This window comes from Cydia pomonella, chromosome 2 (assembly GCF_033807575.1).
Source record: "Cydia pomonella isolate Wapato2018A chromosome 2, ilCydPomo1, whole genome shotgun sequence".
NCBI classification, from domain to species: domain Eukaryota; kingdom Metazoa; phylum Arthropoda; class Insecta; order Lepidoptera; family Tortricidae; genus Cydia; species Cydia pomonella.
In genome coordinates, this window is record NC_084704.1 from 32,293,180 (window position 1) to 32,311,251 (window position 18,072).

At 40.0% G+C, this 18,072-nt stretch overlaps 2 protein-coding genes across 2 annotated transcripts; both read right to left on the reverse strand.

The window, feature by feature from the left end:
• Window positions 1-321: 321 nt before the first annotated feature.
• LOC133515383 (uncharacterized) lies at window positions 322-7,097 on the reverse strand. Its single transcript, XM_061847915.1, has 2 exons — window positions 5,222-7,097; window positions 322-2,359 (listed from the first exon to the last, which is right to left on the reverse strand). The coding sequence occupies exon 2, from the start codon at window positions 2,272-2,274 to the stop codon at window positions 895-897; it is 1,380 nt and encodes a 459-aa protein (XP_061703899.1). The 5' UTR covers window positions 2,275-2,359; window positions 5,222-7,097; the 3' UTR covers window positions 322-894.
• Window positions 7,098-7,237: 140 nt separating this feature from the next.
• Window positions 7,238-16,689, reverse strand: LOC133515386 (lipase member H-B-like). The gene is made up of 8 exons (XM_061847920.1): window positions 15,661-16,689; window positions 14,236-14,278; window positions 13,099-13,208; window positions 12,048-12,205; window positions 11,420-11,568; window positions 10,796-11,019; window positions 9,431-9,593; window positions 7,238-8,576 (listed from the first exon to the last, which is right to left on the reverse strand). Exons 1-8 carry the CDS (start codon window positions 15,722-15,724, stop codon window positions 8,507-8,509), a joined length of 981 nt encoding a protein of 326 aa, XP_061703904.1. The 5' UTR covers window positions 15,725-16,689; the 3' UTR covers window positions 7,238-8,506.
• Window positions 16,690-18,072: the final 1,383 nt, after the last annotated feature.

Below are 18,072 nucleotides of genomic sequence, written 5' to 3' on the forward strand. Positions count from 1 at the left end.
AGGACAAGAATGTTTGTAAACGATTCTTTAATTTTATCTTTTAGGACATTTTTTTTTGTATATTCTTTTTTTAATAAACACATTGTTTTTTTAATTAAATTTCGTTATATAATCAATACAAAAAATGGTAATTATTCTTATTTGTAATATTTATATATTCAAAAGCGAAATTAAAGGATAGTATATATCTCGTCAAAGTTCTAGTTCTTGATTATAAAATTAAAATCACTAATTAATGAAATGAATGAGTATGAATATGAGTTCAATTTTATTACTAATGTCGACTCCATAACTCGCTATTAGTCTTAGCGTGCGAAAAAACAACGATACCTGGCTCATGATATCTGTAACGTTACAGTATTTAGACTTCGGGAAAAAACTACAAAACCACAGGGTCCGGTTAGCTAACTCGGTACCGCCTTGCAGTAGAAAAGCTTGGAACGTCGCTATTACCGTCATATTTCCCTAGGAATTCCAAGTTTATCATGGTAGGTTCAATCTCTGTCGCTTCCAAAGTTAGCTTGGACTGACTACATAAATATACATTATATTTTTCAAAAAGCATAGTGAGGATGAAAAAAGTCAATAAAAGGTAGGTTATATTTAAGGACTGTAAAAGTAGATGACAGCATTCACTCTACATAATAAAATAATGTGCAAAAAGGATGTATGAAAGGCAAAGAAATCGAAAAGACTAAATTGGTTCAATAAAAATGTACTTATTTAATAGAATAACAACTACGCTCGGTGTACAATTTAGTTCTCATTTAAATGATTTTTAACATTACTAGTAATTAATTAAAGTTTAAATTCGATTTTTTTATAAGAATATATTTTATGGGCATAATTGAAAAGATGATAATATAGTGCTGAAAATACTGGACGCGTGTTGCTTTATTTTGCAACTTTTTTAATTCTATTAAGATCGTTGAGCGTCAGCGGCGTCTCTATAAGCTTTTTCAAGTCATCTGCCACCGGCGTGTAATACACGAGGGACTTCTTGTGCCGCGATATACCCACCAGCATGTGCGGAGCCGACTTGTACAACGACTCCTCCACATTACGAGACATCCTCACTATCACCACATGCTCCGCCTCCTTGCCCTGAAACTCGTGTATGGTGGACACATTGTATTTCTCTTTCTTCATTTTCTGCTTCTCGGCCTGTTTAAACACAAGATATTTGATTTTCTTCGATTTAGGCACACATTCGAGCCCAATGAACTTTTCGCACTTCATACTTCGCGAGATCTCCGACGTGGAATACGCTCCGCCCTCGTACTTGCTAGACAAGACAGCCATCACGTCCACGGGGCATCTGTACGAAATGTTCAACGTGTCCGTGCCTTTAAAAAAGGTTGATGATTTATCATACAGCAGGTTAACCGAGTCTAGTCTGTTAATGTATCCGAGCTGATTCGGGTCACCCAGCATGTACATGGTGTGGCAGCGGCTGAATAAGCACACTAAGAACAGCTTGCCGGGGTGTTCCATGAGCGCCTCGTCCATCCATACGGTGCCGTAACTGTCACGGCTGTGCAGTAAATAGGAATCGATGGTTCTGTATGAGCCCCTGAAATCGTCTGGGTCTGCGGAATGTCTCAAGACTGCCATGCGGGCACGGATATCCTCGGCGCCCTCAGCGCAAGACGTCAGCACCAGGCTACCGGGTCGATGATTTTTAATGATATGCGTTGTCTTCCCGCAGCCGGGAACTCCCACTATAAGCTTCAGAGCTGGCAATGTAAACGCACCGAACATTGATGGAGCAAGTCTCGTCATCCTCAATAAGTTTGGCTCCTGCCTTAAAACCGTATATTTCCCCACTAATAAGAACCTCTTAGTAGGCCTGACTGACTTAACAGCGAATATGAATTCTATAAAATCTTCTCCATCATAACAATATTCGTATTCTGGTTCTTTTTTTTTTATTAACCACTTTCGTGATATTCTATCATACACCGCATACTTTTCTTTATGTCTTTGACATTCAAGCACCAACTTGTCGCTTAAGGGAACTGACAACATTGAATACATATTGGAGTAATTTTTCTTTGCTTCTTCTGAGACATAGTCCCATAGGCTTCGGATTTCTATCATGGCGTTGATTGCCCTGTCTGCGTTGCTTTGTCCCGCCTGATAGTTAGGTTTAAAGTTAAGGTTGGCATTGCCTCTACTTCGGGCGTCGCGGTTTCGTTCGCCACGGATCTCATCGAGTGCATCTTCGATCTCGTCAAAGCAAAATAACTTGCGATTGCGATTGCGGTTAAACATTTTTCTTTTTTCTTGTAATACGTTTTATTTCTCTAGCAGATCTGTAGGTACTTGTATGCCCGATCGTACTAGCCAAGTTGAGATCCTAAAAAACATAAATTAAACGTAAATAATGATGCCCACTTTACGTAGCACACAGGAATAACCCACATTTTTCTAATAACTTCGAAGTAGTTAAAATAATAATTCTAATGAATTCCGACTAAGTAAGGTAGACAAAACAAATAGGTAATAGTCAACAGACATCATTCAGTAGAAACATGATACTGTTTCCTTTAGACTTACAATGTAACAGGGATTTAAACACGGTTGAATTTCTCTGAACAGACTAATATCGACCTTTCGGTCTAAGCGAGAAGATTCAAATTGACAAGGAAGCTTTCAAAAATAAAGCATGTCGCAAATACTTCGAACAATATTAACAAAACCTAATGTATTTAGGAAATAGGTAGCTCAGAAGTACGAAACGTTCGTGAGAACTAAGTACCTATTTAATTTTGAGAATAAGTTGAACATTACAGTGGTCAGTCAGTTCGCCTGATTCCCGAATAATGAAAGGATGTATTTGTTGGCATAGATTTATAAGGCATAATAATATGCGGTCAATGTTTGTTGGTAACCATTATTAATAGATAGCTATACTTTTACATAGGTACAGGTAGGTAGGTATCCACACATCAGTGTGGATAGTCCATTTTTAGGGACTGAGACTCCGCTGTCCGTCCGTCTGTCACCAGGCTGTATCTCATGAACCGTTGTAGTTAGCCAGTTGAAATTTCTACAGATTATGTATTTCTGTTGCCGCTAAAACAACAAATACTAAAAACAGAATAAAATAAATATTTCTTTCCAATCTCGAGGTTCTCATCCAATCACCGAAGTTAAACAACGTCGGGGGGGGTCAGTACTTGGATGGGTGACCGTTTTTATAGATAATGGTACGGAACCCTTCCTGTGCGAGTCCGACTCGCACTTGACCGGTTTTTTTTTTAAATTTTTGTCGATTTTATTAAGTAATTTATCAGATTTTGAAAACAATTGGTAAGTATGAAAAGCTGCTCATTCTGTTCGAAATAACACGAAAATCACAAAATCCAGATTAGGGACAATAAAAAGTGTGTAAGTTCCTCATTGAGTATTCCATTCGTTTTCGTAACTCAGTGGAAGATTTTGTAGGACATAAATGCGCTTAAGTTGTACAGAATAGGGAACTCTATCTATCCACCAAATTTTATCAAATTCTGAGAAAAATTTAAAAAGTGGCTGTGACATAATCGGACAAACAGACAGACATGACCAATCTATAAGGGTTCCGTTTTTTGCCATTTGGCTACGGAACCCTAAAACCGACAACAAAATTTAAACCACATAATATCAGCGATGTTCATTTTATTTTGACGGCCTTCGTCATTTCATCAGAATGGTGGTTTATTTGTTTAAGAGGCTGTCAATACCTAAGGCGCGCACACTGTCTATTTGTATCGGAGTAAATGAGATAGCACTGTCGCATGTTACTGGGCCTGGGCAAGGGAATAATAAGAAAAATATTCAAATAAAAAAAAGTGGATTATTAGTGTAATATTTTACTCAACCACGGTTTAGATATAAATGTTTTGAAATTGTGATTTTAATTGCAGACCCATAAGTCAAAACAATAAAGACATAAAACCGTTTAATTGTGATTTTAAGACCAATCTTTGCAATTATTTTCTATCGAGCCGATTTCGTTCAATCGTGTATCGAGTACAACCACGGTCTTTGAAATATAATTAATATGAACATATACAGGATGATTCAGGAGACGTGAGCAGGATCAAGCTTGAGCATTCAGTAAGTTATAAGCAACTGTTTCGTACCAGTATTTGTGAGATTAACGTTCTTTTATTTTTTACTGTTCAAAAAAAAAAGTTTTAATTTATTTACGCCATGTATGGTCACCCTTTTTGTTTTATCCATAACAAGTGACAAATTGAATGTCATCGGAGTCTGGTTACTTTTGAAAAATCGTATCTCACTCAAGTGTGACATTTTGTTTTCTTCATAATCAAACTGCTGTCATAACGGTTAGAGTGTTGTAGGGTGTCCATGATTGTAGATTATCAAATTTGTCCTTCCCAAAAAGTTAAATAACAGAAATAAAGCAAGATTGTTTTACTTAAATATGATGATGAACGGTTCATTAACATTTACTGATTGTGTAGGCTTAGTCCTGCTCACGTCTCATGAATCACCCTGTATTTTTCTTACTTGACTAAAACAAATAGTCATTCTTAAAAAACTGTTTAAGTAACATCAATTTCAAGGACATTGGGTGTTGACAGCCTCTTAACAAGGGGGTAAGTTGTTGTTTAAACTTGTGCTAATATTGATACCCGAGTAGGCGGAAGATTCGAAAAGTGAACCACGAGGGTAGCGAGTAGTTCAAAAAGTTGAACGTCGGGTTTCTATGCACGAGGTTTAAACAAACTTAGCTGCCGAGTGAAATACAAACATTTGCACCACACCAAGGCGGAAAAATAAAAATAGGAAAATACTACAAATCTTAATCTATTTATAATAGGTTACATTCAAAATTATCATTTCAAAATTTGCATCAGATTCAAATAAAATTTAATATTCTCATCACTTTCCGAAGAATAAAGAGAGCCTTTACTAGCTGGTGTGGTGAAAAAACACATTCACTTGGAATCGAAACAATAAATACAAAAACATTGTCCACCATTTCCACATACCTAATAGGGAGATTATTGTAGAAATAAATACTTACCTTTAAAAGCTCTCGTAGACAATCGCTTGTCTTAAACACTTTTGAACTCGCTACCTAATACCTACTTACAAGATTTACGCAATGAAAATTTTGCACGCTTTACCTAACAATTAGCTAAACAAAAAATGTTTTTCGTCGTCAGATTGTTTATAGAATATAATATTCGTACACCGCGCGTACCTCTATAGAACGGCGGGCTTCTGGAATCCGAACCAATCTGCCAATGAGATAGATGTATGCAGCCTCTTGGGCTAAACCCTACACGTAAAACAAGGACCTTATTTCAAGCTAGATGTCACGTTTAAGTAATTCTATTGAGGCGCGATGTAGGCCTTAAATGACGTCATTTAAGGTCTATATCGCGCCGTGTTTAGAAGTCAACCAATCAGATTGGTAGACTTCTAAACACCGGTTTGCATATCTTTCTGTGAGTTGATGCTCTTGAAAGTAGCTTCAAACGATTATCTATGGCTTTTAAGATTTCACAGATATTTATGAATAACGCCATTGCACGGCACATCCAGTTTGAGTTAAAGGTCCTTGTTGTAAATTCACTTCGTGGGGTATTCCCCTTGGTGTTCGTATCAAGGGATCGTTCCATAACAGGTGAAAGAAACTTGCACAAGTTTTAATACTTATTGTTTAATTTTGTTATTTACCAAAAATATTTAAATTCATGGAGGTAATTCTACATAATGTGTCAAAACGGAACAATATTGCACTCCAGACATTACAGACCAGACGGGATGATCAAATCGACCGATTTGATTAGAAAAGAAATTGGCGTCAATCTCCAATTTAGGTAATCACCAATTTTAAATTTATTTATCTATATAAATAAAAAAGCCTCCAAACTTCACAAATTGGTATTTTGCCCGCACCTGCATTTTATCGTAACGTCGGACATAATTTTGGAACGAAACCATCAAACATTGATTGCAAAAATACTTTTTCTAAATTCCGAATATCCTTTTTTCCTTTCCGCGTTTAATTTTCCACCCTTTTACTTGATGTTGGCTACATGCTACGGGCAATACCGCCCTCAAGTCCAAAAGTAGAAAAAAAAAACAAGTATTGAACATTTTTGGTAATTTGAGACAAAGTATTTTTTACTTGTCAAATATTGTAGAAGATGTACTGATATTTGGTGAAACGGAAACATACACTTGCTCGGGCCTGACATCGGGCAAAAATACACTTGTAAGTTTTACTTACGTAGGTATTTAAGTAGGGACACAGCTATACCTACTATGTATAACAAATAGGCCTGAGACAGTGCCATTGGTTATGAAAGAGATAGATGATTTTCGAACGCTATATTTTAAAGTTTTTGGCCATGAAAATTGAGAAAAGGAGATTGATCGTGCACAAATACTTCGAAAATTCTTATCGATCCCGGACGAAGACAGCTAAGTCGCTTAAGATGCTAAAAGCTAGTATTTGTAGGGTCATAAAACGTTACAAGGAGACTCTCTCAGCCGACAGGAAAATACAAACTAATCAGAGGTCAGGGACAAATAACATGATTTTGGAGAAAAAGTCCCAAGGGCTATAAGGGCTATCGAGCAATAAAACAGCCGAATCGGACTGCTAAACAGATCCGACACGCTAAAACACTAGTTCGACTATTATACGACCCAGTATTGACAAAATTCGAAGGTATTGGACGACAAGACTGTAAAAGTCGATTTTAATCAACTACTCGGTTCGAAGTTTTATATGGCGAATTATAGAGGTAATGTACCTACCCGAAAAATGTAAGTTCGTGAAACTTGACAACTTCGCATAAAAACATACGATATGGGAAGGAATTTATAATTGCGGTCCGGTGAAATGTTGGCCAGATTTAGCCAGCTACCACTACTCAAAAAAAGTTTTGGTAAGTATGATATGCTAATAATCAGGCCAATTACATACCCCGCGAGATGAATCCTCCGAATTGTCCCCAATTTCAATCTATCAAAAACTACTGGGCAATCATGAAAAAAAAATTAAACAAGACTAGTCAAATTGTCCAGGGTATCAATTCATTGCGATCTACAAGAAATCAACACGCCAAAAGTGTTGTGCAGAAGATGAGGGGGTCCATTATGAAAACAGTTCGTAATTAATGTAATTATTAACATAACAGACATTTTTTTTAAATTTATACATAGGTATTTGAAAGATAAATATATTACTATTTAAAATTCACCATTCATAACTTTCTTATTTTATTTACTTAAAAAAATAACAATCTTCTAGTGCTTACCAATTCTATATGAACCATGCTTTACTTGGTATCTTTAATAATTAAAAAGTATTTTTACTCTATTTAATTTTGTTCACAGAGCATCGGTAGGTACAACTACCGAACAAATCAAATTATTTTTATTGATTTTAATTTATAAGTAGGTAGTCATACTACTGATACAAAATAACTAATTGTATAATAGATGTCATATAATAAAGAAACTGGACAAGTGCGAGTCGGGTTCGCCCACCGAGGGTTCCGTACTTCATAGTACTTATTTGTTGTTATAGCGGCAACAGAAATACATCATCTGTGAAAATTTAAACTGTCTAGCTATCACGGTTTATGAGATACAACCTGGTGACAGACGGACGGACGGACGGACGGACAGCGGAGTCTTAGTAATAGGGTCCCGTTTTACCCTTTGGGTGCGGAACTCTAAAAAAGTGACCCAGCCCTACAGTGGCCGAGGCAGGCGTCTTCATTGCAGCTTTATACATTCCTAACGTCTCAAGGCCACCCGATCACCTCGAGTATATACTTAGATCGTGTCATTCATGAAGACGCGTGCCTTGACTCGAATTGTCATGTTATTAAAGGTTAGATTTGACAAATCTGCGCGTCGTCGTGGATGACATCACGAACTATATGCAATCTGGGAAGGCTTAGGCTAGGTGCTTTTGGTTCGATTCACTTGGCTTGGCTTGGTCGCTTTTCCTATATGACATCTATTTCAGTTTATAATCGGTTGCTAGTTTTATTTTTCGCGTCTTTCTGTAGGTTGCGATTATAATATAAACAACATAGAGTACGCGTACATAAATGTACATGCACCAAAGGAGGCCCATCGTATCTTTACTATTTTTTAATTTTTTTTTATAAGTACTTTGCAGTTTTGCTTGCCGCTTTCGTTGTCAGTCTCTCAAATGCGTGAAAATCTGCGTACAATTTACGAAACTTGTCAGTGCTCGTTTAGCGCGGAATTCTGCCGCTTTACCTACGCCCAACTCTAGAGACACCAGACACAACGCACAACTGAATTCAAATCTGAACGTAACGGGTTGTATGCGTCGCCTCTTTGCACGTTGCGATAGATTCTTTCTTATAAGAATTGGCAGGGAACTGTGCCGACGATAGTAATTGTGTAGGAAGGTCAAATTATTAAATATCTTTGACTCTCGTTAGACGCAGTCGGACTCGAGCCGTTTGAATCGTCCATAATGATGATCTTATTAGAATCCGGCCTCGCCCATGCCGAACGGCGGCTCGCCCAACGTGATGAAGTAGTAGTTCCCCGGAACGCTGTAACACGTACATAAAATTACTTAGGTACTAACGTTTATTTATGTAAGAAACAAAATACTGTCAAGTCAGAAAAACCGGACAAGTGGGAGTCGGACTCGCCCACCGAGGTTTCCGTACTTTTTAGTATTTGTTGTTATAGCGACAACAGAAATACATCATCTGTGAAAATTTCAACGGTTCATGAGATACAGTCTGGTGACAGACGGACGGACGGACAGCGGAGTCTTAGTATTAGGGTCCCGTTTTACCTTTTGGGTACGGAACCCTAAAAAACGGGATAGAGTCAACTAATAGCCTAGTGATATAAGAACTGTATTTTACACTACTCGTTACAGACGTTTTTCTCTAGGTTTCAGGCCGCGTAGCCAACGTGCATATCATTCACGCTCCGTGGCGAACGAAACGCAACTGTCACAGTCGCACTAATATGGAAGAGTGATAGAGAAAGATAGCTGCGATACGCTACGGAGCGTGAAAGATTGTAACGTTGGCTACGCGGCCATGTCTCCCCAAAACTTCGCGCGCGGGATGGCCGTATCTGACAATCACTTACCTATCCTACTATATCTTCTCTCTCTAAAGTTCCTCTCGTGACTGCCAAATAGCGCACCGTGCCTCGCCGCTGATACTGACAATAACGTACAGTATCTTTTAATCACTTACCATACCTTCCAGTAGACGTCCAATCCTAGCCCAGACGCGTTTCTCCGGGTTGTGCGGTTAGTAGATGCGGAACAATTCTTCAACTATTTATAGTTCCTCGCGCGACTGCTACAAAGCTCACCGGGCTGTGCCTTTGACACTGACATAAACTTACAATGTAAGTTTTACAACACCTTCGAATTACTTACATTTTCTTTCCGTAGGCGTCCAAATCTAGCGTAGACGCGTTCCTCTGGTTTGTGGAATAATAGTTCCACTCTCTATAGTTTGTCGCACGACTGCCGATGAGTGTGCCGGGCCGCGCCACGGCCTCTGCAAATAACTGCCAGCTGCGGTTGTGGCTGCATAAGTCTGCAAACAATGCTCTGCCTCATTTTAATTACCATTTATTAGCGTAGGTAAACAAGCGACAAGACCAATGGAATAATGAAAAGAGACCTTTTGCTCAACCAGATACTAAAATAGGCTAATAAAACAACCTAATACTTCCTTCATTAAAAAGGTGATATAGAGTTTTCCGTATCTTTCAACTTCACATTCACATACATAGACAACAACTGGTTGTTCATGGTGAGCTATACCGAAAGCTTACATATTTTTCAATGATATGGTTTTCAAACTTGCCCCTAATCTTCCCAGCCGTTTCAACACAAGTTTTAAAGTCTTGCTGTCGGATGAGAACCACGCTTCCCCGGACAGCCAGGCAGCCAGGCACGCTTTCGGGCCGGTAATTCGGCCAGAAGTCTATCGTCCCCATGGGCCATGGGTTTGCGGTATCCATCGGAATGCCCTACGTTCACTACAGCCAAGTCAATACAAGCATGAGTTAACAGATGTAGAGTCAGATGCAGAGAAAGATGACTGTATTGTATGCAGGACGTCACTTCTCTCTGCAGCTAACTGTACACCTGTAAACAGTGTAAACTTCGGTTCCACCTCTGGGCAGCCGGGCTGGCATACGTGTGCCACGTGTGTGTGTGGGTGTGTCACGTGTGTGACGGCCGAAGAGCCGGTAATTCGGCCAGGGGTCTACTGCCCCTATGGTTCTCCGGTATCCATAGTATCCATACTTGTTAGGGTCGGAGTGCCCCACGTTCACCACAGTAAATACAAGCATGAGTCATTAGACTAATTTTACTGTTTTAACTCGCGTGTTTTTGTCACTAGCGCGACATGTTTCGGAGAGTCTAAGAGGTCTCCTTTCTCAACTCAAGAACCAACAGTGCAACGTTCACGACGGTCGTGCTTCGCGTACGCGAAAAATCTCGCGTGAGTTTAAACCGTAAAATCAGTTTAATGTTAGTATGTCTCACGACTAGTGGCGGGGCAAGACCAAAATTGTATGTGGGCAAGGTACATTTACCGAGGCCCTCTGGTGGCGCAAGAAATAACGAACATTATTACGTTGTGCTTGAGATATACTTATATGAGGCACGAGGCCCCTCGGACCGCGAGACCGTAGGCGGTGGCCCTCGTCGCCCACGCTTAACGCCGCCTCTGCTCACGACAGCTTAAATTCGATGAATCATTAGGCTCAAGTTTATAGACCTTACCTTCAGGTGAGAATCTCTGTCCCGTCTTCACCGGGCAGCCGGGCTGGCGCACAGTCCTGGGGTGGTAGTTCGGCCAGAAGTCCACCGTTCCCAAGGCACGCCGGTATCCATACTTGTGAGGGTCGGAGTGCACCGCAACAACCACTGCTGCTGAGCCGGCGTGAAGCCGCCCCGCTTTAGGTTTGCCCTTGAACCCCACGCCTGCAGGGTCCAAGGCTGTTATCCTGTATAATAACAACAATAGATAGTGGGTAAAAGGTGAAATCAACAAATTTTTTCGAGTCATCGTAAAAATGGCATCCGGTATAAATTATTTTACAGCATCTAAATATTTAAGGCCAAGCTAAGGCCAAGATCAATCGATCGATTAACAATAATTATATATACATATGTGGGTAAGATAGAGAAATAGATCGCTTTAAATTATTATATAGTTAAGTAGGATTGCCTCATATCCTCATTCGTCTATAATAACTACTTCGCCGGCAATCTCATATGTTCCGGCCTCTCTTGAAATAATACAAAATTGGTACGAATGCTGGATTATTGGGCAGTATTTAAAGTAGTCGTTTCAGGCCCGGCCGAGCACGTGCGCCCCAGCTTCAGGCCAGCTATAACAGTTACCAGGGCAATAGCATTCCCTCCTGGCGTAGCGCGTTGCCGGCCAGGCCCAGCACGTGTGCGCCCAACGAGTGCCCCACCAGCTGCGTGCGCTCCAGCTGCAGACCCGCTACGGACAGCCGCGCCAGCGTGTCCGCAAGACGTCGGCCCAACTGGGAACAGAACATTTATTATATAATGGAAAGGGGCAATATTTTTATTGCGAATATATAACCAAGGTCGGTGTTATAACGTAGCGTAGCGATCGAAGGTTTGAAACTGCCCTAGTCCAAAATGTACAGAAGAACAATTTTGCTGTCTCCACACCGCAGGAACCACTAACCTATTCCATTCCATTCCAGAAGCATCGCATTGCTCTCACCACTTCACAGGCATCCTTTCTACCCCACCTTTCGAGCATTTGACGCAGTCCATTTGAGGCCAGAATCAGCGAGCCTCGGCGCGAGCATCTGCCAGTTTATAAACTCTACATTGCTGCCCCCGCACCGACCTACCTTCCGAGCACTAGGAGTAGCCTATTTGAGATAGGGGTCAGCAAGGTTCGGCACCACGGCGGCTGCCAGTCCAGCCCCTGCCAGTTCAGTACAGCTACGTTACTGTCTTTATATCCATGTTACCACTATTAGCCTACCTTCCGAGCATTAGGCGCAGCCCATTTAAGATAAGACTCGGTAAAGTTCGACACCACGGCGGCTGCCAGCCCCTGCCAGTTCAGTAGAGCTACGTTGCTGTCTTCGCGCTCCAGGAACGTGCTCATTAGCGCCGTCACCGCCGGACCAGTTGGCTTACCTACACATAACACAACACATTCAGTAGTTTGTACCATATCAGCCTGAAAGTGCATGGCGACATTATCGATGAATTCATTCATAATTTCTCAATGCAATTTCGCAGCTCACTGAACATACTCATACAAATCTAAGCCAACCTGTCTTTCTTTTCCTTCCTGGAAAACTGCTTGTGAAAAGTACAAAAAAGCCATTGTGGAAGTGGTAATACTAATTTGTGCACAATGTTAAGTTAGGTATAATGAGTTAAGTACCTAATTCAACGTTAAAATTTAAAATCATAAGTTAGAAATAAAGGCTCTGTGTTAGGTAGGTAATTTAACTTAACTACGTTTACTACTGTCCAAGTATAGTTTGTCAAAGGGCTATCTCATTTCAAACATAGACAGAGGGAGTCATACTATCTTTGTCTTACACTAGTACTAGCATCCAAAAGAAAAGGATGAGTATAGTTTTTTTTGTTCTTATTTACTGACAAATTGGTTTGACCAACTATAGTATTGTATTAGTAGTAGCCAAGCTCTTGGACACATTTTCACCTTACTGCTACGAGATAAGGTATAATATGTACCTACAATTTGTTAATTGTATTTGCTGTTGGTACACAGACCACTTGAATATGTTAACAAGTCGGAGAATATACAAAAACCTATTTATCTACCTATTAATCCTTGTATGCTGTGTGCACATTTATTATGGATGACGCACCTACTGCTACTGCCTAACCACACCGGGAGCACTGGTGGCATAGGTTCATTAAAAAAACGTACATACTCCGACCACGCTAAGTTACATACCTACTTATACCATAGGAGCGCAATACTTGAAGTTGAATACTTGAACATTATGTAGGCCTAGCCTGACGTACTAAATCTTGCCAGTATAAGTACACACCCGTGAAGCCGTGAACGAAGATGACATTGATGCGCGAAGTATTATGCCATGGTGTCGATAGAATGCGTTCCGCCGTCTCCAGCGGCAGCTCCAAGTAGTTTTCCAAGTCGCTGCGGAAAACACGTTCCAGTATTAACAGATTCCTGCTTAATAAAGTACCATCTTATAGCTATACCATGTCTATCGCAATAAAGTATTTCATTCATTCAATTGCCCTTTTAAACCATATTCAAGACAAACCTACCTCTATCATCTGTTTTGGAACTTTTAGATGCCAAGCTAAGTTGCACTTTTTTTTGAGACTTTACCTCTCTATTACAGTCAATTCTCTTTGGTTATAATAAACCAAAGATTTCCTTTAGTAGAGGTTCGGCATTCGCGTATTTCTTGGTCTTTCGAGAAGCAGAATGTTAATTATTTACTTTTATTGATCTTATTTTAAACGTTTAATTGACGGCTTGTCTGGCCTAATAGTGTCCCTGCCTATGAAGCCAATGGTCCCGGGTTCAAATCCTGGTAAAACACCACACCACCATACCCATGACTTGGGAACAAATGCACGGATATTTGTTCCCGAGTCATGGGTGTTCTCTATGTATTTATAAATTATATAAATATATATAATAATATATATCGTTGTCTAAGTACTCACATAACAAGCCTTATCGAGCTTACTGTGGGTCTTAAATAGGGATTATTATATTACTGAAATGTTCTGTCGCCAGAGTGCAGCACTAGCACCTTTCGTAAACCATAGAGTAACTTATACATACTTACTTTACTGTGCCTTAAACTGTTTTTTGAAAAGTTTTCACAGATAATAAAATATGACATTGATGCATCAAGCCGCTTTGTTTAGAAAGGGCCTACCGGGAAACGCGAAAATCGAAATTTAGTTAGCGGCCTCTTAATCGCTCGAATATCCAAGAGTGATTGATAGAGAAGTTAGATAACGAGATTTCGATTTTCTTGTTTCGCGGTAGACCCTCGGATTGTGATGGATTGTTGTAGTGGCGCCCCCTACGCAGAGTTTCGCGTAATATTCCCTATTCGTGTAATAATGATCTATAATATTTATTTAATTATTACGTGCTCCTAGTGCGTATTATATTTTTTGGTATATAACTATATACTAACCTGTAATAAAATCTAAGTTTCGGGATGAGATCTTCTTCTTTAACTGCAAAAAAAAGGAATTTAAAGCAAGTTCAAACTCTTCGAAGTCAACTCAGGCCAAGGTCAGCCAGTCATGGTTTGTGAAATAGTAGTCGCAATTCGTGTTTCATGTTCATATCAATTACATCAGAGTTAAGTAACTCCAAATGTCGGACATGTAATGATTAAGACTGTTGAACAATTCGCTTCGTGGTTTTGATTTCGCCTTGTATGCTGCGTGGCTTACGTTAAGTGCCAATTACATCCACACTTTTTCAGGCCTGATATCAGACCCAATTTCGGGCGCGAGAAAGAATAGTTTTCCGCTTCACCAAAAATCAGTACATCGTTTACAATGCAAAAATCAGTACATGGTTTATATGCAAAATTATCAATCATTGAACATTTTTGGCAGTTAGAGACAAATTATTTTTTACATTTCAAAATTTGTTAACGATGTGCTGATATTCCGTGAAACGGAAAACGATTATCAGGCCCGAATTCGGGACTGATTTCGGGCTCGTTATCGGGATGTGTGGATGTAATTGGCGCTTTGGTGGTAGGTATAATGAAACGAAATTATACACAATCGTAATGCAATAACAAACCACGAAGTTAATTAAGTGAGTATTGGCATTAAGTTTCATTCTCATGCGGTCGTTCATGTTCATTCACATACGGCGTAAAGATCACATTACAACACAACCCAAAACAGAAATTATCGGAACTTGATAGTTGATAGCAGTGAAACCATCAGTTATAATTGTAACATACGAAACGTTGTCCACTTCTGTAATTATTATGCCAAGGAAGTTCTTATCAAGGAGTTGGGAGAACTGGCCGCGAGGGTAGGCAGGTATGCCAGCGGTCTCGATTTACTCTCGATTTGCTGTAAGTCTGTCCGTACAAGCAGAAGTACTTACCTACGGGATGCCCATACATGAAAAGTACGCAATTATAGTTTGGTATGCGAAATCTTAATTTAACCATTACATTCGACGAGTAGAAAAACTGTTTTATAACAAAGCAGAGATGTTGTAAAATTTTAAAAATTCATCGTTTCGGACAAGACTCGAACTTGCAACCTTTTAAAACACCAGTCCAATCGCTCTTAACCAAGTGAGTTACTGAAACAGTGTAATCCCATTTGTCCCCGCCGGGCACAAATGCGAATCTTTTTACATTTGTCCCCGCCGGGCACAGATGCGAACAGGAGTTTTCATATAAATCGTTTCCATTTGTCCCCGCCGGGCACAGACGGGAACAGGTGTTTTCATATAAATCATTCCCATTTGTCCCTGCTTCATGTATGGCGGCAGTCACGTGGGCCGGCGAAAAATGAGAATACAACTCGGCGACGTCAGCGTTGAGTTCGTCCGGAGCGTTCGTATACGAGACAATACTCACCGTCCACACTGGCGCCAGCACCCGCTCCCAACACCAGCACACACACAAACGCGGCGGCGATCATTTCGAGACTGCCGGATTATTGCGATACATATGATATTTTCCTTGTACTCATTTATACCGGGCTCGGTATCAGCACCTTGACACACTGATTTCACAGAAATCATTATTTTGATTTTTGATCAAGTATGTATCATTGTCTCGCTCGGCGTGAATCAAGGTGAAAAATATTTTTATTCAGTTTTATATATATATATAATATAATTATTGGTTTAGTTTCAATTGTTCAATTGTTACACTAAGTAGCGATGTTTCTTGTTTTAAATAGTGTGGGAGCCTCAAACGTGTGAATAGGTAAGTAAGTATACGTAAGGGCTCTATCACATAACGAGCGATGCGATCACATGAGCGTGTTCACAGCGAGTTCGCCGTGACACGACACCACACCCACCAGCCCCGCCAGGTATGTGATGAACGCCGTTAATGTAATTCACAGTTGTCTGGTCGAGATCGCTCTTTAGCGATAAGACTGCCTGTTGTCTACCATAATTTAAGCTGTGTGCTTAATTTGTATATCATGTTCTTTTTCCTACTGGTGAGCAATAAATAATATTTGTATTGTATTGTTTACCTGTACCAGAGATGCGACTTATTTGAAATACTTGTATTAAAAATACAAAATACCTATTTCTTCGTAGGGGCGAATTCCACAATTTTTTTTAAAATAAAATAAATGCAATCGACTCACCCATGCGACCAATTTGTCACATCGAAGATGCACACACTGCGTAACCGCGCACACGTCATGAGGACGCTCAGGGCTATATAACTCAAAATCGAAGTTCGTCAATTGCGGGCATTTTTCTGTCACTCTAATTACGTCTTAGTGAGAGTAAAAGAGAAAGATCCCCGCAATTTGCGAATTCCGGTGTCCGCGGTAGGCACCCAGTAATCACCCCGCTGGCTAGTGTGACAAACGTCCTACGTAGGAACATGCCATACATACCTTTAACCTTGATAAGTATTTACGAAAAACTGTATTTGTCCAAGTACTTACGTGTATTTAGCCGCGTGGGAGAATCATCCTTGTTCTGTGCGTACAGAGACGGTATTGCAGCGAACTTAATGAGATAGAGTCAGACCAACCTAAGTTGGCAGCGATTTTGGTAGCCCAGACAGTGCACGTGTTATTTTAAACGTCAAATTTCTATGACATTATGATGTTTACGTAACACTTGTAAAGTAAACGTCAACGCTGTCAACTTAGCTCAGCCTGACTCTTTCATTTGGAGCGTATCGCATGATAATTAGTGATAGTCGAAGCAACGTGTCAAAGGGCGAGGCGAGGGCCATTTTACAAACGTCTGTAATACAAGCGAAATTATCGAACAAACCTCGTTTTAAAAGATTTTCCCTTGTTGAACAGGTTCTAGGAGTTAGGACTTAAGCAGAGAGCGGAGTTGCGCAATACGGTTGGCAAAATTCAATGCAATCTTGAGGATTTTCTCTAGGGATTTTAGCGATTCGAATCCTGACTTTTTGATTGTCGCACGATAGAAAAAAATCACGAACATTACAAATTTGTAACATTTTGCACAAATATGATAATTGCTTCTAAAATTACACAATTTTATTTTTGAGGGCAGGGAGTACTTTTTCTTTTTTTTAAACTTACAACAAATTAATATTCAATCTCGCTCACGCTTACGCTCAGTGAAAGTGAGAGAAGAAAACGAACCTGCCCCCAATCTCCTCTCCATCAGAGTCAAAGTAATGGTGACATGGATACCAAGTTGATTTTTTCACCACACCAACTGGTAAAGGCCCTCTTGATTGTTCAAAAACTAATGAAAAAGTTGCATTTTATCCACATGTGGGTAAAACCTGCAAAGTAATCAGATGCAAATTTTGAGTTGTTTCCTTATGTTAGCTGGTAGAATTAACTTTTAAATGCTGATTTTGATTTTTTTTATTGCGTTCATTTGGATTCGATTTGGTTTTTTTTGTTTCATAGTTAGTATTTTCCTCGCGTTGGTGTGGTGATAAAAATTGTGTTTCACTCGGAGGCAAAGTTTGTTTAACCCTCATGCCTTGAAACCCTCGCAATGCTCAAGTTTCCACTTCTCGAACCACTCCCTACGCTCGTGTTATTGGAATCTTTCGCTTGCTCGGGTATCAATACTATCAATATTAGCACGAGCGGTTAAACAACAACTTTGCCCCCTTGTAAAACAAATAACTAGTAATCCTTCGAACGCCTATCGTGCGTGACGCGCCATCGAGAACCTTATCGGAATCCACGAAGATTGATATTGGGTTGTAGCCGCGCGCGCCTGTAACGGTGGTTATCACAATGGATGCGATTCGCACGTCAGAGCGATGTGCGAGCGGGATGTTGCTATAATAATCGCG

What these genes read in the sequence shown, in the direction of transcription:
- LOC133515383 (XM_061847915.1), bottom strand. Translation starts at nt 2,274, where the DNA reads ATGTTTAACCGCAATCGCAATCGCAAGTTATTTTGCTTTGACGAGATC.
- LOC133515386 (XM_061847920.1), bottom strand. Translation starts at nt 15,724, where the DNA reads ATGATCGCCGCCGCGTTTGTGTGTGTGCTGGTGTTGGGAGCGGGTGCT. An exon ending in GAGGGAATGCTATTGCCCTG is followed by an intron (nt 11,020 to 11,419) that starts GTAACTGTTATA and finishes GTTATTATACAG; the next exon opens with GATAACAGCCTTGGACCCTG. An exon ending in ACAGAGATTCTCACCTGAAG is followed by an intron (nt 9,594 to 10,795) that starts GTAAGGTCTATA and finishes CATTGTTTGCAG; the next exon opens with ACTTATGCAGCCACAACCGC.